We start from the raw sequence: 27658 nt of genomic DNA, 5'->3' as shown, positions 1-27658 counted from the left end.
TTATCAGTCATCAGGTAAGGTACAAAAGACAATTTGGAACACAGGACATCAGCCTCTTGTAAATGCTGTCACAAGGCACCTAATTTCTGGGATTCAGATTCATGCTGTCCAGTAAATGAGTGAGAAGAGCCAAGAGATTTCAGAATTTAGCAGCAGAAACGAAGATGCTGCCCTGTGCTGAAGCCAGATTCCAGTCTTACCTGTGGTCACTGCCACTTACCTGGGAGGGCTGCAGCGCTCCATAGGATGGGGTTGGAGCCATCTGGCGCACGGGCTGCTGTCCCATTATGCCTTGGCCCTGCTGGAAGGCAACAAAAAACCACTCTTCTTAAACATCTCCAAAGGGCAGGACACTGCTGCTGTCTTCTTGTCAGCTCCCACCAAGCCAGACAAGTAGCTTCACTGCCAAACCTACAGGGCTGCTGCACAGCACACAGATGCTAATGACTTCTGCCTCGCCCCAGCTTGGGACAAATAGGCCACTAACATCCCTACCACCCCACAGCCAGTATATGTGCCCCTCTCACTGTGCAACGGCCACAAATGCCCTAGTGCACCTCACTGACAGCCTCCACCGTCAGTGACATGGGCCCACAAAGCAGGTGGCAAACACAGGGCTGCACCAGAGAAACAGACACAAGAGACAACATCTTTCCAGGGCAGAAAAGGAGACAGGGTTGGAGAACTCTGGCTAGAAGGGATAGCCCCAGGGAACAGCCTGGGCTCGCTGTACTGTGGGGTGCAGCAACAGCAAGACCACAGCTCCGACCTACCAACTTTGCCTGAAGCTGCTGCCTCAGTATCTGTCCCTGGGACACTGGAGGCTGCTGTCTGTACACTGCTGGCTTGTAGGAGGGGTCAATGCCCATCATGCTTCCCATCCCTGGAGGCAGCACACCACTGTAGGGAGGACGACTCTGAACAAGTTTTCCTATAGGCATGCGTACAGGTCTGTAGGATGTATCCAGGCGAGGGCCACCTGCAAGAGGAAGAGAAATAGGCTGACTAGTCACATGCTATTGCTGAACCTTGTAGCTCCAGAATAACCATTCATCACTGTACCTAGACACATGACAGGCAAAAAGGGAAAGTGTAGAGACCTGCGCAGATCATCTCACAGAAGGAACTCTTACAAGAAGTTCCCAAGGAGGTGCAATATGCTCACCTCTTCTGTGCACCTACCTGCTGGAAGAGGCTGATTCTGGGCATAGAGACCCACTGGTGATTGGCCATATGCCAGCCTCGACATAGTGCTTCCTGACTGGTGATGCAAGAGATCTGTAGGCATACCAACTCCATACGAAACCCCTCGGCTAGGGCCCAGCACGAAATCCTGCAAAGAAGGAATAAGAAAGATCAATGTGCACTGGGAATTCATGAATGGATGAAGAGTATGAAAGGGTTGCAAAGTCCACAGGAGGAAGCCTGGGGTGCTATCTGAGCTAGGTAGTCTCCTTCCCTCCCATCAGGGTTTAAGAAAATGTTTGCCCTGCCCCAGGCTACAGAGAGCAGGATAAAGCTCCAGCACTCCCAGCTGAAAGGAAACACATCCCATCTTCACCATTACACCACTCTCAGGTTCCTCAGGAAGACTCAAGTGTTCTGTGACTAGGAGGAGTGGATACGGGAGATCCATAGCTGTTGGGCAGTCAGTTACCTCAGTTTTGGTGGCAGATTGGTTGCGTTTCTTGGTTTTGCTCTGTTTCTTCTTGCGTTCTTCAGTAGAGGTGGCAGGATTGGAGCTTGTTTTATCAGCCTTGGCTGGTTCCGCAGCTTTCTTCTCTGGCTCTAAAGCCACAGGTGTAGGAGGCTCTTCCTCTTCAGGGGGCAGTGGTAATGGTTCCAAGTAGTAACTGCGGGGCTTGGGTTTCAAGTGTGTGTGGTACAGAAGAAGCCTCTGCTGCTCCTCAAATCTAGACACCTTGCGATCCACCCGGACTGTCCCAAACCATCCCCAGGAGAGGGGGGCTGAATGCTTTAAGCCCTCAAACAGATCCCATGGGGAAATCTTCTGCTTTGTAGAGACCTGCAAACCCTTTAAAGCAAAAAAGATAAGAACCTCCAAGCCCCTGTTGTTTCTCCTACGAGGGTATAGGAAACTCTATGCTTTCTTCAGGCTCTACTCTATCTGTTCCAGTGAACAGCCTGAGCCCTTACTAATGGTCCCTGCACTTCCACGTGTCAAAGCAGTCATTTCTAAAGGCCTACATCAACAACTGCCAGTCTCCTCCATTCCATCTCTGCTAGTCTTCTGCACGCTGGTACTGCCCAGTAACTCAAGTGGCAGGGATTATGGGTTTCCCTTTATGCTTTATATAGCCATAAGTAGAAAAGCAAAGTTTAGATAACTTCTCAGGCCATAGCAGCATGTATCACTTAGTGTTAACACCCAGCTTTGCCTTTTTTGGGCATGGTTATGTGCCAGCTTGTCCATGTGCAGCCAGCCACTTCAAGCTCAGCAGGCAACAAGGTGGTGCATACAGATGCCTCACAAGCTGTGTAGACTCAAGGCATCAGAGGACAAGGTGACACCTGCACTCAGGAGCTGTGACGCAGACAAAAAAGCTTCACTTACCTCCTTCTTGAAGATGGAGTCAAACCCAGCTATTTTATTGCCTTTCGTGTCAATGAGGGATCCCTGAGGTTCACAGGTGATGACATCTCGGGTCTGCTTGGGAAGTGGCAGTAGCTGTCGCACCTTCTCCAGGCTGTCAGATTGCCGGTCCCCCAGCTCTTTCTGCACAAGTGGAATAGAGAAGACTTGAAGAATTGCTCAGTAAAAATCATCCAAAGCCTACCTGTGCCTCTTCTGGTGTCAACCAGCATCCCTGCATTACCTCTCACCTTTGCACCCTTCAGCCCTACAGAGCCACTGAGGCCACCCTCACCACTTCATCTAAACAGCAGCAACAGGACAAGTACCATTCATGAGACAGGTAAATCCGCATAGTTTGACAACTGTGACACAGCATACACTGCTCCCCATACAGGGCCTGATGTCCCTCACCCTGAGTTTCTTGACAAGATTCATGTATGCTCGCTTGTTCTCCTCCATGCTGCCCTGAGAAATGCTGGACATATCAGCAGCCAGGGTGCCGTTGATGAGAACACTCAGCATGTCCAACACGGTGGTGAAGAGCTCACTGTTGGTCAGAGCAGAAAGGTCAAAGTCACCTGAGAAGCAGATACAAAGCCTCTGCCATCATAGTAACACCAAACATTATTAAATTGCCGAGAGTACTGCCTACAGTCAGAAGTGCCAAGCGCTCTTCAGACTAACCTCCCAGACTAATCCTCCTGTTGCTTATACAACACAGGGTGTTCACACTTGAGTCAAGTGCAGTATCACAGATTAAGACTGCCCTCCCGTCTATCCATTCAGCTTCCCCAAAAAGTAGGTCCAGACTCAACTCTGCTCTGCTTATCTCTCTGCATGTGGAAAGCCAAGTTTGCTCTGGATATGTCAGAGTACACTTGGGTACTAGGACATAGGTTGTAGCCTGCTATTCCTCCAAAGTTTCTTTCAGCTGTCACAGTACTAGACAGATTGTCTAGAGAGACAGCTAGCTCACATGAGAAAAGGGGCCATGCTAACGACTGCCTCCCTTGGGAAGTGTATGGATCAGAAGTCAGCCACAAAGTTACTTGTTTGACTGCATGTCCACCGTGCCACTGCTGATGATGTCCAGGAGAAGCACAGCCCATTCAGTCGTCTGCTGTGTACTGCGTTGAACTGTGTCAAACATTCCCCCCACCTGGCAGAGAAAAGTAGTTTAGTCACAAAGACACCATGAAGAAACATTTAAGATTTAAAAGTGAGAAAGCAGCCTAAACCAGAGCAACTCGTGTGCTACAGGAACTCCTACTGAGAGCTGAAGGAGACTGCAGTCAGCAAGACAAATCTCAGATGCAAGTAGTAGTGCTGTGGACAGCAAAAGCATGAAAGGGGAAGGCACGTCTCCAAAACAGAGACCAAGGCTCTGGATTTCATCCTGGCAAAATAAAGCAAGGGAGTTTTTCCAGGCACCCTATCCCAGTCGGGGCTCAAGATCTAGAAGCAGCACAGTGCCTCTCCTACCTCCTTGCTTCAAGACATGTATAGCCCCGCCAGTGTGTGCGTGTTCCAAAAAAAGGAAAAAAGGCAGACAACTCTTCACCCCATACAGTTAAGCTCTTTTTTTTTTTTTGCAGCTGCTCACCAAATTCAGACGTAGTTTCAGGGCCTCATGCATCAGCTGCTTGGCTTTGCAGTCATCTTGGTACTGATCTTCCCGCCAATTTGTAACAATCTAAGAAATTTAGAAGACAGGACAGACCTCGCAAGCTGTATGCTGAAGTTCACAGAGAGCAGCTTGTACTGCCCACTGTCCAGTGACTCACAGATGGTCAGCTCAAGCACCCTATACCAACCAGGGTAAGATCTTTGCCTTATTGAGCATACAATCAGACAGACAACATCCTCGAGGACATGCCCAATAGCCTGGAGGCTGCAGGAGTGAGCCCTTGAGGAAGGCAAGGGGAGAAGCAAGACACCTACCTGCTGCACCTGACTGTACAGAGAGGTGAGGAGGCCTTCCCGCTGCTCATCCTGTCCTTTCAAGCATGTTAGCACCAGTGACAGAAATGGCTGCTGGCTCAGGAGGGACATGCTGCAGAGAGAACAGGGATGGAGCTACACTGCTAGCCTGGGGTATCAGCTCAATAAGAATTGCCTGCCCTCTCCCCAGGACTCACCTCTTCTGCTTCTGGCGGTCCCGCTCTTTGCGGGATGATGACCCCAGATGTTGTCCTTTCTCTAGTTCTTCTCCAGCAGCTTTCAGCACATGGCCCTGCACTGATGTTGGAAGCTTGGCAATCAGAGGGGCCACCAACCACACTCCTGATCTCTCCAGGGAGCTGTGACAACACAAGACAGAAAAGCAGTGTGCACTCCAACCTATGACTCAGACTTGTCTACAAGGCAGCTGCATGCTGGGACTAGACCTACCTGAGGATGGGTTTAGATTTGTTGCTGGCAGGTGTAGCACTTGTTGAGCTACTGATATTGTTGACTCCATTGCCAGCAGAGCTAGCAGAGCTGGTCTCTGCTGACTGCTGGAATACCTCAATGGTAGCCTTGGCTATGTTTTCTAACAAGGAGTTCATCTCCTGGAGATAGGGAAGAAAAGACAGCTAAGTCCTCCTCTGAGAGCACCCACTGACAGGGCTGGCACATTTCAACACAACTCAGTACAAACCCGGTCTGCCAACTTCCCCACGGCTGCTGCTCTTCGGGTCTCAGACTCATTGCATCCTTCTCATGCTTGGCTTTCACAGGCCTGACTCCCTCTTTCTTTACTTTCTCCCTATTCCCACTTCTGCCAGGCCACCTCCCTACCACCTCACAAGCAGCCATTTCAACACTGGCAACACACATCCCTGTATGGTTGTTCTGAGCAGAAACTCACATTGTTTGCCGTCTGCTTAATCATGAGCTGCAGCTCCAGCGAGGATTGCCTCATCGTCCACTGGTCCAGATTCTGCAACACACATATGCATACCTCATGTGAGTCCTTATCTCAGTTTAAACTCCGTCAACCCACATTCTCAACTTTCATGATAACTAGCGTCAGACCCATCAGAGGGCTGCACTTTGGACAACAGCACTCTACTGCTACGTCAGGCAATTACTAGGACGCTTAGATTCTGCCAGGAGCCTGCACCTGTAAGATGCGTTTAATCCTCTGCCGCTGAGGATTTTCTCCTTCCTCATTGTCCAACAGCCGGTGTGGATAACAAATCAGCTGCATCAGCCTCTGGGCCTGTGTGCTGCTCAGGACAGGATCCTGCAAGTCATTGCTGTCTTCACAGAGGGACTTCAGACATCGCTCACCTACCCACTCCTGCAAGACGAAGGCAGAGTCAGCACAGTCAAACTAATGTCTGATTCGAAACCAGTGCCCCTCCTTTCAACCTCAGAGAGACGCAAGGAATATGTCAAACTCATAAAAACCTTATTAGTACGCAGTTATGCCTGATAATCATTTCTCTTTATGAACTGTACTATCCTGATTCAGCAGGCGTCAGACACAGCACAGCAATCACAACAGAGGAAACATCAACTTTGACAAGTCAGCAGTGGTGAAACACAGTAGCTGCTGTTTCTTTTGATAAAATATTGGTATGGATTTAACAGTACATAGACACTGCCATGCCCAGGCTCCATCAACACTGCTGCTTGGGCTCAAAAGATCAGAAGGGATCACTTAAAATTATTTGGTCTATTTCCTGCACAACAAAGCCCTGGAGCTGTCCTAAATTAAATAATTCAGGGTTGCAGCTAAGGCTAAACTAGAATACTTCTTAGGGAAAAGCACACCCCTTAATTCTCAAATAGTGATGGAAAACACACTGCCATCCTTAGTAAAAACCAATGACTTTACTTCTCCAAGCCTGGAAGGGGATACAACTGATGGGACACAAGCCATTTATAAAGTCACTAATCATGAGCAGAAGGTAGACAGAAAATTACTGTCAGCCTCTCAATTGCACTTAGTGGTCCCTAAATGTATGATAATAATAAAGGCCGCAGTTTCCAAAACAAACCTGAAGTATTTCTTCATGCAATCTACAGTTAACCTGCAGTATTTGTTACTGAAGGATTTTTTTCATACTGAAAATCAATTAGGCAAATTCATGGAATTAAAATCTACAGAGGACTGCTATATAAGCACTTCTGCAGCTGCAGAGCAAGCCTGATCAGAGAATTCTTCCACTGAGAAGTGACAACCAGAGAAGAGATGAGGATCCAGTTCATGAAGTACAGGTGCTGGTGCTAAGACTAGAAAGCTAGGAATAGTCCCTCTCAGCACTAGACAGCACTCTAAGCACTAGGTAGAGCACAAAGATCAGGAAGGCTAAATCTCTGGTTTGAAACCCTTGTGAAACAACAGCCTAGATCTTCAACTTCATATCACATGAAGTTTCCACTTTGCCAATACATGTGATCTGGTGATTTCTTCAATGCCTATTACATTTCTCCCCTTCAGTGTCATCACATCATAATCTCCTGAAATTTCTCTTCCTTGCATATGTAATATGCATATCATTGGGAAGACCCTTTCTGTCACTTGCTCAGTTTCCTACAAGAATTCAGACTTCATCTCTGATCCACTTTATTGGTATAATCTCACAAATAACTACAAAGTCAACTACCATCTTCAGCCTTGAGGGACTCCTAGCCTCCCTCTCTCTGCAATATTTCTTTACAGAACAGCCACCTCTGCAGGTTTCATATTACTGAAACATCATCCCTCATCTGCCTCTTCAAAGGAGAGCACTATGAACACATTTTCCAAGCACTATGGATAACTCCACCATCCCTGTCATCAAATTCAGGTTAGCATCTTTGACTTAAGCCTCCCTCTTGGTTCATCACAGCTCATGAAATTAACCTTTTTCAAAAGGCCAGTCACAATTACATTTATTAAATTAAACAGGATAAAGGGCAGACCAGCAACTATGCCATAACCATTTGCACCTCAGAAACCTTTAACTTAATTCTATAATCTGCTCCTTTTCCCTACCTCCTCGCGATGACGTCTATTATAAAATATACACCTGAATATGAGATGCAACCTTTTCTGAGTTTAAGAAATCACAACCTATAGTTCAGGGCATTCTACAGACATTTCAGGATTGATAGTGTGAGTTCTGCAGCATCCACTGCTCACACTGGAGGTGCTAATGTTAAACACATCATTTTACCACACCTTTACATCTGCAGGAACCCTGCAGGAGGTCTAGCACAATTTGGTGGTACTCACCCATGTCTATTGGAAAACTCACTCCTACATAACCAGTGCTGTCAACAATTGGTATGACACTGCTACTGCCTCCTGTGTACACACACACACACTTTCTACCTACTGTGAGTCCTTCCTACATAGACTGGGACCAGCAAGGGAATATCTACCTCTGTCAATGCTACAGTCAGGTTTCAGTAACAGCAAATATTTTGAACTTATGCTCGTAAATAGGCGGCTCCAATTCTTTGGTAGGCTAGTAACATTGCTATTATAGTGAGCCAAATAAACAACAGCATCATAAAGCATGAGGACAACATAGCACTAACACGTTGTGTTTACACATTAGCAATACAGAATATAGGTTTCAAATTGTAACTCTGCATCTCTCCTGTTGATAGAATAAATTTGCAACCAAGGCCAAGAACACACTTTGACACACATATTCATACAGTAGTAGTAACAGCCACTCCACTCGGCAACTAAGAGCCTTATTAGGCAGGTTTCAGTTCCTCAAATGTCAATTTTCCACAAAGGAACAGAAATACTGGTGCTGTCAGATTAGGCTAAGCAAAAGGTTTTTGTGGTTGTTCCTTTAATTAACTAAACAGTGCACTGCATAGCCCAGGGATACATTAACTGCTTAGCTGCAAGCAACACTTAAGCTGCATTCTGAAAGGCACCATTTATCACTTCAACAAGCTGTCTTTCTCATGCTTATCTTCTTTGCCTCCAGCACACATCTCAGCAAACCACTCCCAGCACTCCCCTCCTTGGACATAAGCCCTATGCTGTTGCCAAAGCAAAGGGGATGTGCAGTCCCTGCATATTGCAACACCTAAGTCTTGACAGCTGTTTGCCTCTCTATTTTTCACTAATGGTGAGCAATCCTTAGCGCCATCACGTGGCAGAACCATCGCAGGTTCTTTACTAATCTTTCAAAGAAATACCAGCCAAACCCCATCTGCAGAAAGTCATATGGGATATATCTGTCTGCAGAAGTGATAAGGACCCACCTAGAGATGAGACAGACTCACCTGTTGACATATACTCCTTAGTACATACTTGGCATAAATATCCAAGCTAGCTGTTTCTACAGTTACTACCCGACCACCAGCCTTCCTGGTGCCCAGCTCATCATCCATGATATCATCGACACCTCCAGGGTGGGAAAAGCCAGAGCCTTTCAGTTCTGCATCTCCTACAAGGAAAGCACAAATGTCACTTAATCATCAATGCTAAACCCAAAGCCTGATCCACAAAACACCATGAGCTTTTGTAAACTCTCTCTGCGACCAGCGATCGCTTTGCAGCCAAGAGATACGAAGCACGTTTACGGCTCAACCAAAGGGCTTCAGACAAGCCACATACCCACAAAAAAAGATCTCCCCTGGCCTTCTGTACAGCCAACACATGAAATACAGTGCCTTTCTCCCATGCCCCTAAAAACATTCTTACAGGTTCAGGCTAACACAGGTACACACCCAGAACAAAGACAGCCTTCAGCACTGCAAAGACTGCTCCATCCACAATACGATTCTGGGAAGCTGCCAGTAAGTGACGGTCACAGGAAGAGCGGATTCCCACCGTGGGTTTGTCTGCAAAGAGGACAATGGGGAAGGGCAATACCCAGCGAAAGAAAGGTGCAGGCTCCAAAGCTGCTGAATTATGTGCCAGCCAGTACCATAGAATCCAACTCAGAGAATCCTGAGACTAGTCCTTTTCCTAACTGTAACGTGGGGTCAGTTTAATTAAGTTTCACAAAGCATAGTGCCAATCACACTGTGACAACTGAACCATGAAATTCAAATGGGGAGCAGTGCCTGGGTCACGAACTCCAAGCTCCAACAGTACCCTAACCTAGAATACAGGCTGGGTTTAGAGATCTGAGCTATCAGGATACTGACGAGGAGCCAAGAACAGAGCTTCCTGGACTATTTCCATCATAAAAAAAAGGGAGTGCTGTAAAATCTGGCACCAAGAGGCTATACAAAGCTCTAGACATAAAAAAAAAAAAAAGAAGTGATCATTACTCTAATGGCTTAGTGACAGCAAGGCCACCTCTATTGGCTGGTTTCCTGCCTCCAAGGGCCTCCTCCCCAACATGCCTGGCTACCATGGAGTGACACAAATGGAAGGATATTGTTCTTTGTCCTCTGCAGAAAGCAGTGTACCAGGCTTTGCCTATTTAATTCAAAGCAAGCGGATATGATCTTTAATCATAGGGTTCAGTATCTCTTTTCTTGGGGTGCAAGAGCCTCAGTACTTTCACAATAAAGAAAACTTTCATTCACTTACTGCCATCTTGCTGGCATGGGTTCAGCTGTGGAGTCTTAAACAGATGGAGTAAAATCCGGCAGGTCAGACGTGCTCCTGGTTCTGAGTCCTGCTCACTGCAGGCTATGTAAAGAAAACAGTCAACTGAGATTTCTTAAGCACTGGGACAGCTGACTCTCAATCCAAAAGCTATTCACAGTGCACTGCCCTGGAGCAGCCAGTTCAGAAGCTGCAGCAGCCTTATTGTATTTACAAATATGGAGCATGTGCAGCAATTAACGTGCAAGTGAGTAAATCCATCAGTATTATCTCCAATGACATGCACTGCACTCTGCTTGCTCCATCTTCCCGACTTCACCCTGCCAGAGTCTGGATACTGCAATCTCCAGAGCAAAGCTAGGAAGGCTGGTGGCGGAGTAAAGGCAGCGTGACCCAGGCCCTGTAGGCCCAGTTGGTCAATTTGTCAAAATGCTAAGCTGAATCATATCAGCAGTGGGGGGTGTACTGCTGGAGTTCAGAGCTGAGTACACTGGTCAGACGGTGGGGCTGATAACATCTCTCCATGTGTCTTTCAGCTTGCACACAAATACCAGAGAGCAATACATTGAAAAACTTTAGTACAACCAGTTTTTGATAGAAACCAAAAGGCCAGAAACTCTCTAAAGCAAAATGTCCAATTCTTAAGTACCATACTATAAAAGAAGTATTGGAGGCATGTTTCACAAAGTATCCATTAAGCCAGAACTGAGACTAAGACCAACTTTCTGCAGTGATACGCTTACCAGCATTGAGGAGTGAGGGGATAGCGGCACAGCGAATCAGGTCCTCCAGCAGCAGGCACTGCCTGGCAATGAGAATGGCAACAAAGGTGGCCAAGGAATCATGGAAAGATAAGTCACTGACCTGGAAGAGAGGAGATCAGCCAGTGATCACAAGAGCCTCTGCCTCATTCCCTCTGTCAGCAATTCCTCAGCTTGCCTAGGAGCTGGGGGTAGAAGGGCCCATAACCCCAGATCAATGTCCGTGATCAGCCCAGGCTGCAACAAATACCAAAAGGTAGCCCTGGTATTCAAAGCCTTTCCCCTGTTCTCAGAAGACAAAGCCTCCATCCCTTGTTCATTTCTGCTTTCTCCCAAGGGATCCCTCCACTCCTGCTTCAATTCCTTTTCCCCTTTTGAATGTTTGCACTTGCATCAACATTGCAGAGGAGATCATTGAAGCCACAGGTCCCATTATTGGAGGAACAGCACAAAGCTTTGAGCACACCCAGCCACTCGGCACTTAGAGACTTGCAGTAGCCAGTTAGCTCAGCACACAGGATAGCAATGTCGTTCACCCTGTTAAATAAATAACGAAGAAAGCAGAGGGTCAGCTTTGCTACTCATGCACACCATCAGGTCAGTGATTCTCTAAGGGACCCCAGCCTTGGCTCCTTCTTTCTCACACCCCAAGACAGCCAAGGAATGGCTACTGGTTTTCTTACCCTAACCTAAAGCTTTGACTACCTCAGTAGAACCATGAAAGTTCTGCCTCTCACCTGTCTGGATCGTGGTGTCCCACACACACATGCATAAGTGCATTACAGACAAAACTGTAGCGGTTGGCTGGGTTTTCATTGAGGCTTTTGCCCAGGTTGGTGTACGTAAAGTTATGTGCAGACGGATTTTCAATAGTGTCAATCATGAACTCTGGTTCCCATAGCATGTTGGAGTCAGATGGCTCAACATTGCAGTAGATTGTGTTCTTCACCTTGGAGCAGAAGTCACTAAACAGGACAGGAGATAGAGATTAGGAACATAAAAAACTAAGTTTCCACTGAAGTCTGATAAGCAAAGCAATCCTGTGCAAGACAAGCCCTCCCTGGGCAAGAACACGTGGAAACTCAGGATCACTGTGTACCAAAGACTCTCCTAAAAGACTGAAGCTGGTTGTTTGTTGTGGAAGCACCTGGAAGTTACCCATGAGCTCAGCATACATAGCATGGGAATGGCTATTCCAGGTCAGCTCAGGGAAACACCTAGCTCAGCCCTTGGTGTCAGAACAGTTGATGCCCAGAAAAGAGTTTGAGAGAGAGGCAGGCACATGGCAATACTGCTCCAGCATCATTCTGCACCCTTCTGCAACTCAGGGCTCACAGATTTTCAGAATTAAAGATAACGCTCTCCTCAACAGATTCACCTCCTGCAAATTTGTCCACCTCCTTTTTGAATCCAGTAGATTTTTGACATTCACATCATGGAATGAGTTCCATGTTAACTATGAGTCCTATGAAGTTTACTGTTTTGTTCTGAATCTACCATTTGTTATTTTCTTTCATTCCTTTTTGTACTTGTAAAAGGCATATTGAACATTCAGTTTATTTTCCATATCAACCAGAACTTTACAAACTTCTGTCACTCCCCCGTCAGTCCGACTCTTCCGTAGGGAGGAGATTCAATTTCTCCTAAGTCAGTCATTCCTAACCTCTGGTCATCTATCCACTCACCCTCCTTTGGGCCTAACTCCACTACATGCTTTTTGGAGTCTGTTGCCCCAAACCACAAGGCACAGTTGTACCATGCCTTAAATGGTGGCCTAATGATGCTCTCTGCTCTGTTCTCCATTCCTTTCCAAACAATATCCAACATTTAATTTGCTTTTTGACTGTTACTGAACACTATGATGACATTTTCAATTACGTATCTGTTACAGTTCAAAGATCCTTTATCCAACCAGTAGTACATATCCATCACTGCATAGAGTTTGGAAGGGAACAAGGACAATCCTATGTTTCAAACACTAAACTTCATATGCCAGTTTATCATCTAGCCACCACCACTGTGCCCTACTACAACAATCTGCAGCCGACGTGTATTGTTATATGCTGAATAACAGTTATATGAAAAGTCTTGATATCACCATTCACACAGCTTCTGACACACAGAACGGCACAAGCACTAGCAGAGTCCTATAGGACTCTTCAGGGAGGGATTGCCCTCAAAATACAAACTCCTTCCCACTCCTTGTCTCCACCTATAACCTGTTTTTTGCCTGCTAAAGGATACTCCTTTTTATCTGTGGCCATTTACTTTAAAGCCTTGCTGAACAGCTTTTGGGAATTCAGTTAGATTAATATCAGGTTTCTCATTTCCATATGTGTGGTAACTCCTTCAAAAATACCAATGCACCTGTGACCATAGCACTCCCTCTTGGTCTAATTTCAGTCAATAGAGATATTTCAAAGGCTCTCAGCAGCCAGGAGTTTAGCCAGCTAACACCAAGGCACAAGCCACCTCACAGCCCCTCAATGACGAGTAACACCAAGGGTTAGACGTCCCTATGGCACACCTACACTGGAAACACTAACAGGGAGCACAGGCTGCAAGAGCAGACAAAGCTCCATACTGGGAGGCAGAGTTGCCAGGAGAACTACCCCTTCACAGGATCATGTAAGCAAAAAGACAGGGAGATTTGTGGACTCCACCTCTGGGCTGCTAAGGGAGGAGCTCCACAGGGAGCTGGTTGGGGGACAGTTCCCAAAGAGAGAACTGCAAAGGGCAGAAGGCCACAGAGTAAAGTAAGCACACAGGACAAAGTCTGGGGGCAACATCAGCAGAGCAGAACCTGAAGAGCCAACAGGGGCAGAAAGAGGATAAGGAATGCAAAGTAGCACAGGAAAAAACCCAGAACCAAGCAGAGCTGGCTCAGAATCAGGCCAAGGATTATTAGGGAGCTGAGCACAAGCAGAGAACAACCTTTAGGATGAACTGCTCAGTCATCAGAGTTTGGTAGGAATAGACCTCTCTACTTCTTAGTGGGGTAAGAACAGATCTGTGGAGGTGCAGAGGACTACTGAAGGCAATTTACCAAAAACAACTTGATGATCTACGAGTCAAGATTATTCACTGGGTCATTACTGCCTGTAAAACAGGCACTACTCTCAAGACTTCAGTTCCCCATTGAGCATATCTCAGGGACAATTCTGTCAAACAAGATCACAAGCAAAGCTTAAGCCAAGGTGCAATACTGGTCAGCACCCACTGTATCCCACCTGCCTCAGACTCACCTAAAGAGCTCCCCAAATTTACTTTTGAGGTGACTGCAGGAGGTATACAGGTCGTAGAGATAGGCCAGGATACAGCGCTCTGCTGACGAGCCATCTGAGCGGTTCATGCCATGTTTCACCACCCCACACAGACTGTATAGAGACAAAAAAATGCTGCAGCAACACGAAAAGAAAATCTGAAGGAATAATCTCATTACATGGATATTCTCCTGACCTCACAGCAACAGTACTCACTGGGTAACATATCCCATCCCCTGCAAATTCTATGAGCTGAACCCTCAGGCACAAAGTTGCTGCCTTTTAGGAAGGACACAGATACATCCCTGCCCCTTACAAGCCCCCAGAAGATATGTTGCTTCCTTCCACAGGGTGAGGGGAAGATTCCCTTACCCTTCGAAGACCTGAGCCATCTGGTCCTGGTTCAATATAAGGCAGGAGTGGTAGTGCCGCAGCACAGCCACGATGCACAGGCACAAGCTGGTGGTGTAGCTGCCAACAAGGTCGGAGGATTTCAACAGCAGTTCTGCCTCCACCACGCTCAGTTCATTCAGCAACTGCACCCAATGACAGAAAAACCCTTCAACAGCCACAGGGGTAAGGTATGGTCAGAAATGGAGCAGGCACACCACACCCACAGCCTATAGGACCTGCCAGGAAAGGGACCAGCAGGCACTTTCTGCCTAGAGATGTACCCCTGGAACAGCTGGCATTCCCATACTTAGGCATAAAGTCTCACTCGGGCAGTACAAGGGGCTGTCAGTGCTTGGGTATCAGAGGGCGATTGGGATATGGCCACAGACAGTAGCAGGCAGCTTGTTTGGTCAATCTGTCCTGCATAAATCTCACTTGGCTCCCTTTTTAAGGCTAACAGCCTCAATTCCATCAGCAACCATAGCAAGGCTTCAAGTGACACCTGGCACAGGCTGCAGAAACAGCAACAGGATTTTAGCAGGAGCCAGAAGGCAGCCTGCACTGCCATGCGCCAAGGATCCTTTCAGAGAAACGAGGTGGGAGAGCTGCCAGAGACAGAAAATCCCCTCCTCACTCAGAACAAGGCCTTGCTGCACCCAGGGACAGAGATACAAAGCAAGTCCTTTGGAGACGACTCTGAAGCCTCTGGAGAAATTATCCTCAGATCACATAGGACTACCTGCCACAAACCATCTATTCCTAAAGGCTGCAGCCCATTGCGCACAGGCGCAATGACCACCTAATCTGATCACCTCCATGACACAGGTCAGAGGGTCACCAATGATTCTGAGAGCAGCCCAACTATCACAGCACAGAACTGCTGCCTTTCAGGCTGATGAACCCCTCCCCAGGAAGCATTTGAGTACACTGCACTTACCTGGATGGCAAAGTCAATAAGACCACTGATGTTGAGCGAATACTCCATCAAGTCAAATATGAACTGCACATGCTGTACCAGAGGCAGGTGGTATGACATTCCCAAGGCAAAGCTGGTGATCTGTTCCAAGACATTGCGAGATACCTGCAAGTGCAAGAGGACACACAGTACTATCTCCCCTTGCAGAAGTCCCTCAACAGGCCCATCTCTCTCCCCCTTCGGGAAGCTGCTCTCAGTAATGGAAAGGGACACAGCCAGGGCCCAAGAAGGACAGCAGTCTTGAAACTTTCATACCTGAGATGTGACTTGGTGCTGATCAAAGTGAGAAAGATGCTGGAACTTTGCAAAGATATCTTCAGCTGTTGGGAATGCTTCTGGCTTGCTCTTTTTCCTCTTCTGGCCTTCCTCTCCACCTACCAAAGTTCAGATGATCGGAAAACAGTATTAAGCTACTTTCCTCATCAGAGGAGGACTAGACATCAGCCATCAGCACCTGCCATGCAACATAGCCAAACAGTAGGGTTAACATCTAGTTTATCCCAAGTGAAAGTACTCCTTGGAGGGGGAAAATACTTTCTCTCTCAATTTAGAGGTACACTGATTCCTTGGTGAGAACAGACATTCTGGACTGGAGATGTTCAGCCTCAAAATTTCCTTGCCAGAGCACCCTATCTTTTAAAGAATCATCTTTCTACCAGATTTCAAGTTGCCTTTCACTAATCAGACTAAGACACTAAAAACATTGTAGCCAGATTTTCAGCTAATGGAGGTCAGAGGCTTTCTCTTGATTTTAACCCAGCTATCCAAATTTCCCATCCTATGCATTTAGCATGTGCCCCAAGCATAATGGCATGCTACATTTAATCAAGGTCTTTGCCAAATACGCATAGGCAAAGTCCTCTTTGCTTCTTGTGCAAGGATCTAAATGCAAGAACTAAAGAAAATAAAATTTGAAAAGCCAAAGTTTTGGCCAGGGTCTCACTCTTAACCTGATATGACTTAATCCTCTTCTCAATAAAGTTCATTTAAACAGATATTGTCAGCAGGAAACCAATCGTCTTACTTGCTGGTTAGTATGTTTGGGAACAGAGCACCATTCCAGACTCTGTGACTGATACAGCTTACCAGGCACTGTAGATTATATAAACTCCTTTTACTGTGAGACTCCAGACAAAGGAGCCAGCCACCTGTAAAGACGCTCCTACTTCAGAAAGGAGTGACTCAAGCTCTACTAACCCGTCTCTGCAGTGCTCTTTCTGTTTAAGACTTTTAGAATGTCTTTGGTTATTTTCTTGATCGTATGCCGAGCATCGTCCCGTTGTTTTCCAACGCCAAAAAGAACTACCAACCGTTGGTTACACTCGTGACTGCATGACTCCTCCTAGGGAACCAGAAGAGACAACTGTATTAGCAACTATAAGGCTAAATGCTTTAATCTTGTTTCACATCTGGAGCTCTTAAAGGAAAAGGAAAGCTTCATCTCAGAAGTTGCTCCTCCTGCAGCAGTGCAGGAAAGCGTAACTGCTCCTTACCCAACCACAGCAGTACCACTGGGAAACACAGCAGCCTCATGACCAGAGCACAAGGCAGCAACAGGGAAGCAGTTATGAGCGGGTCTCATACCTGAGGAATAGGAAAGTGTGTTGCATACTGGATGTGCCGAGGCTGATCATACAGGGATGCCAGCATTCCTTCCACAGACTTATCCTTCAGCAGGGGCTTTGCTTCCTTTTCAGGATCTGGTTTCTCAGGGGAAGGGCTGGCTTTAGATTCACAATGCATTGGAGGAGAAAACATCTAGGGAGACATAAGAACAAGGAAACATAGTTAGGGAACATGGTCATGCAACAGTGAAGACTGCTGAAGGAAGATACATATGCTCAGGGCTAAAAAGGAGCAGAAAGAGGGAGGACTGGAGAAACATTCAGTTCTTAGGGCAATGACCAAGGCAATGTGCTAAGACACTATTCCCATTTCTGCTTCTGGTCTATGTTGTATACCGAATTAAAACCAATAAGAAATAAATTACCATGACTTAGTATTTTGCAGACAGCTATCTCCACAGAACAAGTGAGAATCCTGGGAAAGCCACGGGAAAGCCACATAGCTCTGCACATCACACCTACCCAACATGTACCTTGAAACACCAGAAATAGGTGGAGGAACATAGGTACTCAGGGATTTTTCAACCACCACAAGTTATTTTTATTACTAAGTGTTTCAAAGCATTCTGCAACCATGAACTATGTCCATAAATATTATGAAGAACTGTAAAACTGAAGAAGTACTGGAGACCATGCAGTATGACGACAGCAGACCTGTGTCTTCTCCCAGGTGATCAAGAAAACCCCTGCCAACAGTAAGTGAGCACCAGGAGATTGGGAATGCCATCATGGTCATCCATTTCCCATCCACTTCCAAGCAGCCCACTTCCTACCCTGCCCAAACACTGGCAGTGGCCAGAGCATAGGATATCCCAGGAATGACTGGGACTCACTCTACTCTGATGGACCCTGACCTACATAAACAGGTTTTACAGACCTTTTTACAGTGTCAGCTACTTTACAACCCAGCTACTTCCAGTATACTGGCTCTAGAGTAGAGAGGGAGTACTCACAGAAAAGCGAGGCACATGCTGTCACTGGTCCCACTAAAACATAGCGACCTACTTACTGGATAGCAGGTAGAAAATGCAGGAACATACCGAAAAGTCTGTCTTCTCCATGTCATCAAAGAGCATGCTGGAGTTGTGGTCAATGTCCATGGGCTCAGAAAGACCTGTGTCCTGGGAACAGACAGAGCAGCTTTACACCTTACCGATGCACCAGGGAACAAGAGAATATTTGTTTACTACAGCACTCTATGTCCATGCTGGACAATGACAGCAACACGCCAACACACCCATGGTGCCTGGCAAGATGGAGCCTAATACACTGCAAACATCATGGACAGGCCTCACACAGCATCCCATGATATGCAGCTCTGCTCCAAGCAGTGTAAGATTTTCCTATTTACCCCTTTACATTCTTCAGGCCCTTTCCAGCCACTTAGAACATCTCCTTCTACTTTTGAAACTCGAATGCTAAGGAAATAGGCTGGCGGAAGAAGAATCATGAGTCACTGGTACATCCTCCAGCAGGTAATAGCAAGGAGGCTGCAAAGCTGGTAAAGACGGGCAAGCATAACACAGGGACTTGTACAGGACGTGGTGCTTGTGCTCTCACCTCTAGCTTGATGCCACTGTTTCCCTCTGTCTCCTTCCTGTCATGCTCCTCAGCAGGGTCATCGAAAGGTGAGGGTGGACGAGGCCCATGAGAATCCATGGCAAGATCACCCCGGGAGATGAGCGTGCACATGTAGATGTTGTGAGAGAAGACATCATGTCGGATTAGCTCACAGAACAGCAGCACCAGGTTAAAGAACTCCACCTTCTCATTTTCCTTCCCAGGATCAGCTGAAAGGATAGCACAGTCAGGGCTATCAGAGTTCTTCTGCAATGCTAGCCACCTAACCTAGGGCTAGAGAAGTGTTTCCAGAGATCTCAGTATAGTAAGTGTGACTGACACACAGTTCTGAGATTACAGCAGGGACTAAAAGCAGAAAGCTCAGTTTTAACAGGTGGCAATTAAGCAAGTCAAACGTTCTGCAGTTAGTCTCACAGACAAGAAGCATAAGACTTTAGCCTGGAAGTGCCATTCCTGGGTGTACAGTTGCCTGCATCATTCAGTTGTATCTTGTCCCCCTTAATCTGTGTGCAGTACTTGCACTGAGAGGCTATTACAGAGGTTTGTCACTTACTAGTTAGAAACCTCCCTTACAGCTCTCAGCCTGAATTAACTCCCGATTAGGCTACACTCATTCGTTCTTGGTGAACGCTCTGTAACAGAAGCGCTTCTGCATTATCTTTCTGTCATCTGGCCCTCCAGGCTGCTTCCCCTCCCTCCCCAAGGTATGCCCTGGATTGTAAGGAAACCAGAGAGAGAATTCAGGTACATCCAAGACCTACACACAAGAGAACAGCACACAAATTCAAAGTTTGCAGGAGAGGGAAAACTAGAAACTGAGAGACCACAAGGTCTTATTACATACTTAGCATAGGAGCTTGAGTGTCAAGGAACTGCATAAGGACATCCTGAAAGACAGGAGCGCTGGCTGCTGAGAGAGAGCCTGAGGAGATGGAGCCCTTCTCATCCACAACTTCAGAGTCCCCACATCTCTGTAGAAACAGAAAAAAGTACCAGCTGCTGTCAGAGGAGAAACTCACTACCCATAAATCCCAAAACGGAAGTCTTCAAGAGAATTTTCTTATCTTGCACTTATAGGAAAGCCACCACACAGGTTTCTGTAAGCTACTTCACAGTCTCCAAATATGCCAGAGTTTCTGCACTGCAATCACCTGCCTTCAAACATATCCAGGAAATGGGATACACACCACCCCACAGGCTCATTTATAACCTATTTTGGGTTATATGGAGCAAACGCCATAATTAACAGCACCAGCATTAAGAGGCATTGTGCTGATCAGCCTTTGCCTTTTGGTATGATAGTTAGATAATCGTAGTTAGGTAACCTCTGCTCTCCTTTACCACTGCTAGCCTTCCAGGAATAAGGACTTACCTCAGCCTCTATCTCTGCTTGACGCTTCTCCAAGAGTTTGGCCACAACCATAGCCCTGTGGTGTCCAGAGCGTTTATAGCTGACAGCCCACTCACACAGCAAGGCCACCACTGCGTCATCATCTGGGGAGATCTGTTGAGAGGTAAGCACTACAGTGAGAACCTGAGCCAAACAGAAGAGGTGAGCAGTCCTAAGGCCTCCGGTTAGATATAACAGTGAGCCTACTCCTAGTAGAGCACACCCTGAAGACTGCTACATTCCCCTCCTCCTAACATGGAAGACAGATGTCAAGCTAAAGCCCTCCTGCTTTGTCTCTGCTTTGACTCCACTTTGTAACATGAGGTGATCCACAGCCCTTGACAGATCTCCAGGCTAGCTTTGCTTCAGAAAAATCACACCTCTTCCAGCAGCACATCTATGCAGTGCTAATCTTAGCACAGACTGAAACGCTTTTTGAGAACATTACATAAAGTATGCAAACTACCAGTCCTGCAGCTCACTTTCAGGAACCAATGCAGTACTGGTTGCTCTATGGTCTTACACATCATAAATATGTCACCTCCCAGGCTAAGAGGAACTTGAACCATGAGCTCCCAGACTCCCAGGCAGCAGCTGTCAGCCCAGAATTTGGCAAGGCTAGCATTTACTTCTCTCAGACATGTAACAAGTCTTTATCATCAATCTGCTATCTGAACTGACGTCTTCCATCAGGACACTCTCCTCAGTTAGCTGTGTAGACTCTCGCAAGCTTATACACATTTGTTAGCATAGACTTTCCAGAGCACAGACCCCCCCATTCTCACTTTAGTACCTCCCTAACTTAAGGCTGCACGAAATCCTTTTCCATGAAGACCACATCTCATGGCCAAAGGCCACTATCCAGTCAGCTCTCTGCAGACAGAGGACAGTAACCACAGAATATAAACAAGAACATAGCCATGTCCAAGACCAGGGGCCCAGCAGCAAAGTTCCAAGGTACCTCATGACTGTCCTTGGTTGGACCCAGCCCAAATATCCTGTTGTACAAGGAATCCAAAGAGTTGCTGAAGTCAGATCTTTCAAAGCTGTGACTGTCCAGAACTTCTAAAGTGTGCAAGACACGGCCAATAGTGAAACCTAGAAAAGAACAGAAAAGAGAAATGCGTATTTGGCAACCGGTACAACAGACTTTGGAGCAAAAGATTCCGTGAGCTCATTGCTCAGGAGACTGCCCAAGGAAAGCTGTACCAGTCAGACAAGAGTCCACCTAGCTTAGTATCCTGACTCTCACAGCAGCCAACAGCAGATGTTAGGGGAAAGCATCAGAATATGGCATATATACAAGAGTATAGTTCTCTGGTATGCTTTTCCAGCTTCAGCAACAGAAACTCCCCCTACACCTGGGGAAACAGACGCATACAAGATTTTGCACTGGAAAGAAAAAGAGCTATATGGGTTTTTTCACTGCTGACAGTTAACACCAATGGCAGCAAATAGGAAAAATCTAAGAAAATAGCCAGACAGGAAGTTTCTCAGGGTAACATGTGAAACGGGGAGAAAAACTTTAACCTACAGCAAGTTACCTGCTGTGGTTTCCTGGCACTTGTCAAATGACCAGCGAACCTCCACAGCCTGACCACGTTCCTTTATCTGCTGCTCAATTTCACGCAGCTTTGCCCGAACCTAAAAGCAATGGACTTGTGTAAACATACAAAAGGATGCCTTAGAAGTCCTGTGTACAAAATTATCAGAAAACAAAGAGCATGACAGTAATTCTACTCAAAGTTAGGTTTAGCCTGTCTTCCAAGGACATCACTGTCTTGCTTATAGCAGAATAGGAGCAGTTAATTCCTTCAGAGTGAGACAGCACCTTCAGCTCTGCTTATGGCACAACATGAAAAGAAAATCCTGAAACTGCTAAGATACCGCTATTATCCTGGACCACAACAGCTCCCTTTTTTGAAGACTGCTCACCTGCTGTGTAAAGGCTGAATTCCCTCCTGGCATGGGCAAGTTGGATGGGGCTATAGGCAGGTGGTCCAATGGAGAGCCGGTCTTTATCCTGCTATCAGTCAATGAGTAATGCCACACAAGGGCACTTGGGCAACACAAAATTATACTCTGCAACAGATAGAGAAGTCAGTATCATTGAGCAAATTAAGGTCAAAACAGTTAAGTTAGATTACTTCCTACAGAAATAACCACTCCTTTATCCTACTGCCCTGGCATTCACCATCCTGTATACATGTTCACTATTCGGGGCTTTTTTGTTCTAAGCTCTGAAAGAGTCTTTGGGCTGAAGACCATATTAGAGTAGAAAGGAGTAAACTAGTATGTTTGCTACACTGAGTTTCTTGCCTTCCTTCACTTAGGAAGCCAAGATCAGAGTTCTATGCTACCCAAAAGCAGCAACATGTTGCTGCAGAGCTCCCTGCTGCTTCTGAACGGAATTTATTTTCTACAACTCACACTGTCAATACACAATCCAACCCTTCTGGTCCAGGATCAGCATTACTTACAGTCCTCATCAAGAGTAAAGTGTGAGAAGAAATAGGAATCCAAATTCATTATACTATATTATTTAATAATTACAAGTATGATTATAGTAATTATTATACTAACAATAGTATTATATATGCTTTTTCATTCTTTTATGATCTTGTACAGACACCCACACAAACATAGACAAAACTTCACTGAACAATTCCTAGGATACAGCCCTACAGCTTCTGGCTTACAAGGAGCTAGACATTAAGACGACTGCTTTAAACACTCACACCAAAGAATCCAACATATCTCAAGAACATTTGAGCAAAGATTAATTATGCACACTGTTAGAAATGCATCTGTTTCCAGCCTGACTTTACCCAGCTCCAACTTCCAACCACTAGATCTTATTCTGCCTTAGTCTTATCTACTATCTGCAGGTCAGAAGATGATCTACCAGAAGAGCTATTCTGAGACATACTACAAAAGATCAGACCATCATTAACGAATTTGAAGTTTTTAAGCCGGTTGTGTTCAAACCCCAAATCAGCCAAATCTTTGAGGTGCATATGCTCATGTATTTTCCCTAAAGTAAGCACCCCAAACAAAGGATTTTTGTATTCAAAAATACATGTTTTATCACACAGAAACTAGAAAAAAAAAACCATAAACTTTTTAAACTGGAAGTTACCATGAAAGACTTACTATAAATACAAAGGGGTGATTTATAATCCCCACATTACTCTCTAGCCCTTGAAGACAGATCCTGACTTCCAGCCAGCTGTACCCTAGGAATTTTCTTTCTACCCTACATCAGAGCTGGTTGGCTTCTTCTTGATCCTGTCAGGGCTCCTTGATCTCAAGTTTCTCTGTTGAGCTGCAGGTTCCCAAGCTCTGTGATCTCTTTCTCTCTACCTCCTGCTCCATCCTGCACTCTTTGGAATCTCCTCTGCTTTAACATGCTCCTTTCCTCCCCTGGAAGGGACAACCTCCACTCCTTCTGCAGGAACCCACCTGACCTAGTCACTCTTCCCTTGAAGGAGAAAAACACAGCCATGAACACACACACCAAACAGAACTCACAAGGGCAGCAGGGACTGAGCCCCACAGTGATGCAACAGCATTTGCCCTTCAAACATCTATCAATAAGGCTTCAGCAACCTTGTCCTTTTACCACAGGTAAGGTTTAATCAATGCCAAGTACAAAATTATGAGTTTAGAGTTGTTCCTTTTCACAGCCTGCTGCCATTCATGAGGAGATTGGTCTGCCTAAACCATTAAAGTTCTTCCATCAAGAAGTGTGGGGGGTTGGGTTTTGTGTGTGCTGGTTCTTTGGTTTGGACTTTTTTGTTCTGTGGAGGTGGGTTTTTTTCTTATGAGGGGTTGTTTGTTTTCAAAAGCTCACAAAATTACAAAGCACTCTCATTTCTGGCATAATTTCCTTTCCTAGATGACAACTTGTTACTGACATACACAAGATGAAATAATCCTTTTTTCTCATCCCATCTTCTGTAAAGGCTTCCCAGCCTTCTGAGGCACCTGTGAATAGAGCAAATGGCTCTATTCCAATCCATTTTTCTTATGCAAGTCAGTCAAGGGCACTGCTACAGCACTGATGTCTGGTATGAAAGCTCTGTAACACATCAGCAAAGACCTACCCTTTAACAATCATGGTTTGATATTTCTGTACTCAGGAAGTTGCTGACTCAGACCACAATGATTTTTCTGGGATGGCATATAATATAAACTGTCCCTGTTGACCCTACTATCACCAACCACTACTCAAACCTACTTGGAGGATGCAGCTGAGCCCATATACCACTGGCCGGTGCTGAGGGCAAAGCAGTAAGTCACTGAAAGGGCTGGGAGGAGGATTCCCTGCAGCTGGTTGAGGAGTGGGAGTTGAAGGAAGAGTGTTCCCTGTCTGGGCAGACAGGATGTGGGGTGGGTGCCCACCAGCACCATCCAGTTGCATAGCGAGCCTGCGGGTGCAGAAGTAGGCCAAACGTCTGGACAGGTATGCAGACTGCACAAACTCTCCAGAGTACTGTAGGGAAGAGGGGAAAACATCCTTGTTACAAGCAACACAAGAGAAACCCTTGACCCTCCCAAAGTAATATACTGTGTGGCACTGCCTTGTAGAGAGAGTCCCTTTTTACAGAGAGCTCCTTAGCACCATCCACCACCCACTGGCTACTAAGCATCAAAAAACCCTTCAAATGCTCAATAGCAATTACTTCATTTACCAAAATCCCAGCCTTCCCAGTACTTCAGAGGTCTGCCTAGAATCTGTTGCAACAGAAAGAAAAGCAGTTCCCATGAAGGGGCGCACAATGAGTCCAACTATCACAGCTATGACACGGGCAGGGATTACCAAGTCCAGTGCAGGGAAACAGGGTAAAGGTGAAAGAAACAGAAGAGAGCAGGACAGAAAAGGTATCCTTGTATGAGCTACGAAGGATGCTCAGAGGGACACTCCCTAGTGTTCTCAGTGCAAAATAGCTCATCCTCCCTTAGGCAATAGGAACGGGACTGACAACAGTGGAAGTCAGTGCTCTCCTGAAGCAAGCTGGGTACATATTTCTCACCCGCAGCAGCAGGGGTAGGAGCATTTTCAGAAATTCATCTTCTCCTGACCGTATCTTCTCAAAGCACTCAAGGACCCACGTCAGGAATTCATGCCGGTCCAGCATGCCATCCTGCACACAGATAAAGGCAGAGCAAACAGACAAAAGCTGAAGCGCCATCCACTAAGGAAAGGCAGAGCAGCAGCAGCTGCTTGCTTTCTAACAGTGGAAATAATTCTAGAAGTTTGCACAGTTCTGTACTACCCCTGTTACACTGCTGAGCTCAAAAATGCATCCAGCCCTAATGGCCTATTCACAGAAAGAGAATATTCTGCAAATCACTTCGCATCCACTTTCCCTAGCCCTCCTCTGCTATGCACCCACCCAGCAGCCCCCTCCAGTCCCTCACCTGGAACATGAACATAGCTAGCTTCTCATTGTAGTCCCACTGCTTCAAAGCTTGTTCCACCTCTTGGGGCATTGGCCCAGACGGTGAACCACAGCCTTGCCCTGGGAGCTGTCTATAGAACTCCGCAATTTTCTGCAGCTGCTCTGACAGGTACTTGGTGATGATCTGTGTCCATTCTGGAGAAGAGGAAACAGGTCAGCAATGAGTGCTGTGGTAAACAGCAGCAGTAAAGAACGAGGCTGCTGCACAGATGGAAACCCAAAAAAGCTCCTGTCATTTGAAAAGGATAGAAAGACAAAGAAAGAGAAGTAAGTGCCAAAATATTAGCTTTGCTTGTGGCCTGGGTTTGATAGGGGGAAAGAGGCATCCACAGAAGCAGGGAACAAGGGGAAAGACTTCTGTGTTTGGGGGGCAGGGTTACTTTGCACAAGAAAAGTTGGGAAAAAAGATTCCTCAACCGCAGTTGTTGAAAATCAGCAGGCAGAGAGAAGCTTTCCAGTGGGGAGCAGTGTTAGGCCAGACTGATTTAGAATCCTCAATAATCTGACAGACAGCAGAAACACTGGAAACACTTCAACTCTGAACTTGTTCTTAATATCTTTCAGCTATCAGTGCAAAGCCATGATGAACAATTTTTTTAAAGAATTGTTTTTACTAAAACCTAACTGTGTAAGAGACAAACTCAATACATAAAGTGACAGCACGATTACACTCCTCTGGGACAATGCAGATGGCAAAACCCAAGGCAAAATATGCAAGAATGTGAAACAAACAAAATTTACAGGGTCAGCAGTAGGACAAACACCAAAGGAACAGGAAAGTAAATGAATAAATACATCTAATAAACCAATCAACCTCTAGAAATATAGCTAAGAAGCCTGTATAATTTTTATACCAAAGGTAAACAAGAAGGGAAAAAAAAAAATCCATGGGCTTCAGCTAATAATACTGCTCTTTCAAAGGAGTGTGGTCAGGTCCTGTAGTCACAGCCGTACAAACCAGAAAACAGCCAGGGGAGATCTCCTAAACTGCAGTAATCTGGAGCAGGCCTGGATGCAAAGGGTATTAGATATGGGATCCAGTAAGGCTTAATGAAATTGGAAACACAAACAGGGAATAACATACAAAAATTCTCTGGGAAACATACTTACTTGAGAAGACGCTAATCAGTCATCGCTAAATTATAACATTTACAGTCTTTGTAGGGTAAGAAAAAAAAACAGGTTATATAGCAGAGGAGTACAGTAGAACTTAACAGGGAGAAAGAAGAGGTAGGCTCTCAGGAAGTATTTGTGGCTGCTAAGACTTGTTTTTCAACAGTGTACTCTCACAGGTGGGTCCTGTTGTTTTAGACAATTTGCATGTCAGAGCACTAGGACTTACCAGCAGGAAACAAGTTTATATATATTTCCAGGCTACCTCTTAATATTCAAGAGCAGGCTGAGAAGGAAACATCTGGGATGGACAAAACCACACAAAGTGCTTACCAATGAAGGGATCAATGACATGACGCTTTTTCACCTTGGTTTCCGTGATGGCAGCATAATAGGCACAAGTCATTTTTATGAGCCAGGCTGCTCTCATTACTGGAACAGTGTATTTTGCCAAATAACCAAAGACTTCTTCCTTCTTGCTAAAGATGGGCACCTGTAACAGAATTGAGAGGGAGAATTGCAATGAAGGACTTAGATGGGAACCATTCCAAAGCAACTACACACACTGTGGGTGCTGCAAGCTGTGAAAAATGTAAAAAGGGAAAAGGTATTGTGTTGCTCTGTATCTCAAAAAACCTACCGCAAGAATTCACCTGTGGTCAGAAAGCAACAGTACCAGTACTGCATTTCAGTATAAATGGAAACAAAACAAATTGAAATAAGACAGAAAACATAATTACATTGCTGTATATCCACACCCTGAATCCTGCAAACAGCTTTGAGGATATAAACAACTACAAAAGGTACAGGCTAAGGACTGAGTCAGAAACACAGAGTATCTACTATACAGACTGAAGACAGGACTCTCTATTTTGTCAAAAACCAGAGAGGTTACAAAAGTCTCGTAATATCGTGAGTAGCCAACAGAAGACTGTGAGGAAACAGGGACTGAGTACCATAGTAGGGAAGAATTAATTAATCCAAGATTCAA

General features: G+C 45.8%; 1 protein-coding gene across 3 annotated transcripts in view; it reads right to left on the bottom strand.

Moving 5' to 3' along the window:
- MED12 (mediator complex subunit 12) overlaps window positions 1–27658 on the bottom strand; it is a 37376-nt gene that overhangs the window by 6645 nt on the left and 3073 nt on the right. For all 3 annotated transcript variants that reach the window (XM_075106901.1, XM_075106902.1, XM_075106904.1), the window contains exons 4-39: window positions 27001–27160; window positions 25514–25689; window positions 25126–25236; window positions 24330–24584; window positions 22025–22171; window positions 21634–21733; window positions 21051–21187; window positions 20072–20203; window positions 19544–19670; window positions 18679–18908; window positions 18159–18239; window positions 17078–17251; window positions 16691–16835; window positions 15749–15867; window positions 15455–15598; window positions 14497–14660; window positions 14107–14238; window positions 11599–11826; window positions 11254–11398; window positions 10844–10964; window positions 10083–10184; window positions 9269–9382; window positions 8822–8985; window positions 5703–5882; window positions 5448–5519; window positions 4988–5148; window positions 4735–4896; window positions 4538–4649; window positions 4200–4289; window positions 3646–3755; window positions 3008–3143; window positions 2576–2737; window positions 1658–2035; window positions 1183–1333; window positions 774–979; window positions 221–301 (exon numbers count right to left, since the gene is read on the bottom strand). In XM_075106901.1, coding sequence (XP_074963002.1) covers window positions 221–301; window positions 774–979; window positions 1183–1333; window positions 1658–2035; window positions 2576–2737; window positions 3008–3143; window positions 3646–3755; window positions 4200–4289; window positions 4538–4649; window positions 4735–4896; window positions 4988–5148; window positions 5448–5519; window positions 5703–5882; window positions 8822–8985; window positions 9269–9382; window positions 10083–10184; window positions 10844–10964; window positions 11254–11398; window positions 11599–11826; window positions 14107–14238; window positions 14497–14660; window positions 15455–15598; window positions 15749–15867; window positions 16691–16835; window positions 17078–17251; window positions 18159–18239; window positions 18679–18908; window positions 19544–19670; window positions 20072–20203; window positions 21051–21187; window positions 21634–21733; window positions 22025–22171; window positions 24330–24584; window positions 25126–25236; window positions 25514–25689; window positions 27001–27160 — 5409 coding nt within the window. The remainder of the gene's footprint in view (window positions 1–220; window positions 302–773; window positions 980–1182; window positions 1334–1657; window positions 2036–2575; window positions 2738–3007; window positions 3144–3645; window positions 3756–4199; window positions 4290–4537; window positions 4650–4734; window positions 4897–4987; window positions 5149–5447; window positions 5520–5702; window positions 5883–8821; window positions 8986–9268; window positions 9383–10082; window positions 10185–10843; window positions 10965–11253; window positions 11399–11598; window positions 11827–14106; window positions 14239–14496; window positions 14661–15454; window positions 15599–15748; window positions 15868–16690; window positions 16836–17077; window positions 17252–18158; window positions 18240–18678; window positions 18909–19543; window positions 19671–20071; window positions 20204–21050; window positions 21188–21633; window positions 21734–22024; window positions 22172–24329; window positions 24585–25125; window positions 25237–25513; window positions 25690–27000; window positions 27161–27658) is intronic.

This window comes from Phalacrocorax aristotelis, chromosome 11 (assembly GCF_949628215.1).
Source record: "Phalacrocorax aristotelis chromosome 11, bGulAri2.1, whole genome shotgun sequence".
In the NCBI taxonomy this organism is placed as follows: domain Eukaryota; kingdom Metazoa; phylum Chordata; class Aves; order Suliformes; family Phalacrocoracidae; genus Phalacrocorax; species Phalacrocorax aristotelis.
The sequence above is the reverse complement of the archived record's forward strand: the minus strand, read 5'-3'. Positions and strand labels throughout refer to the sequence as shown.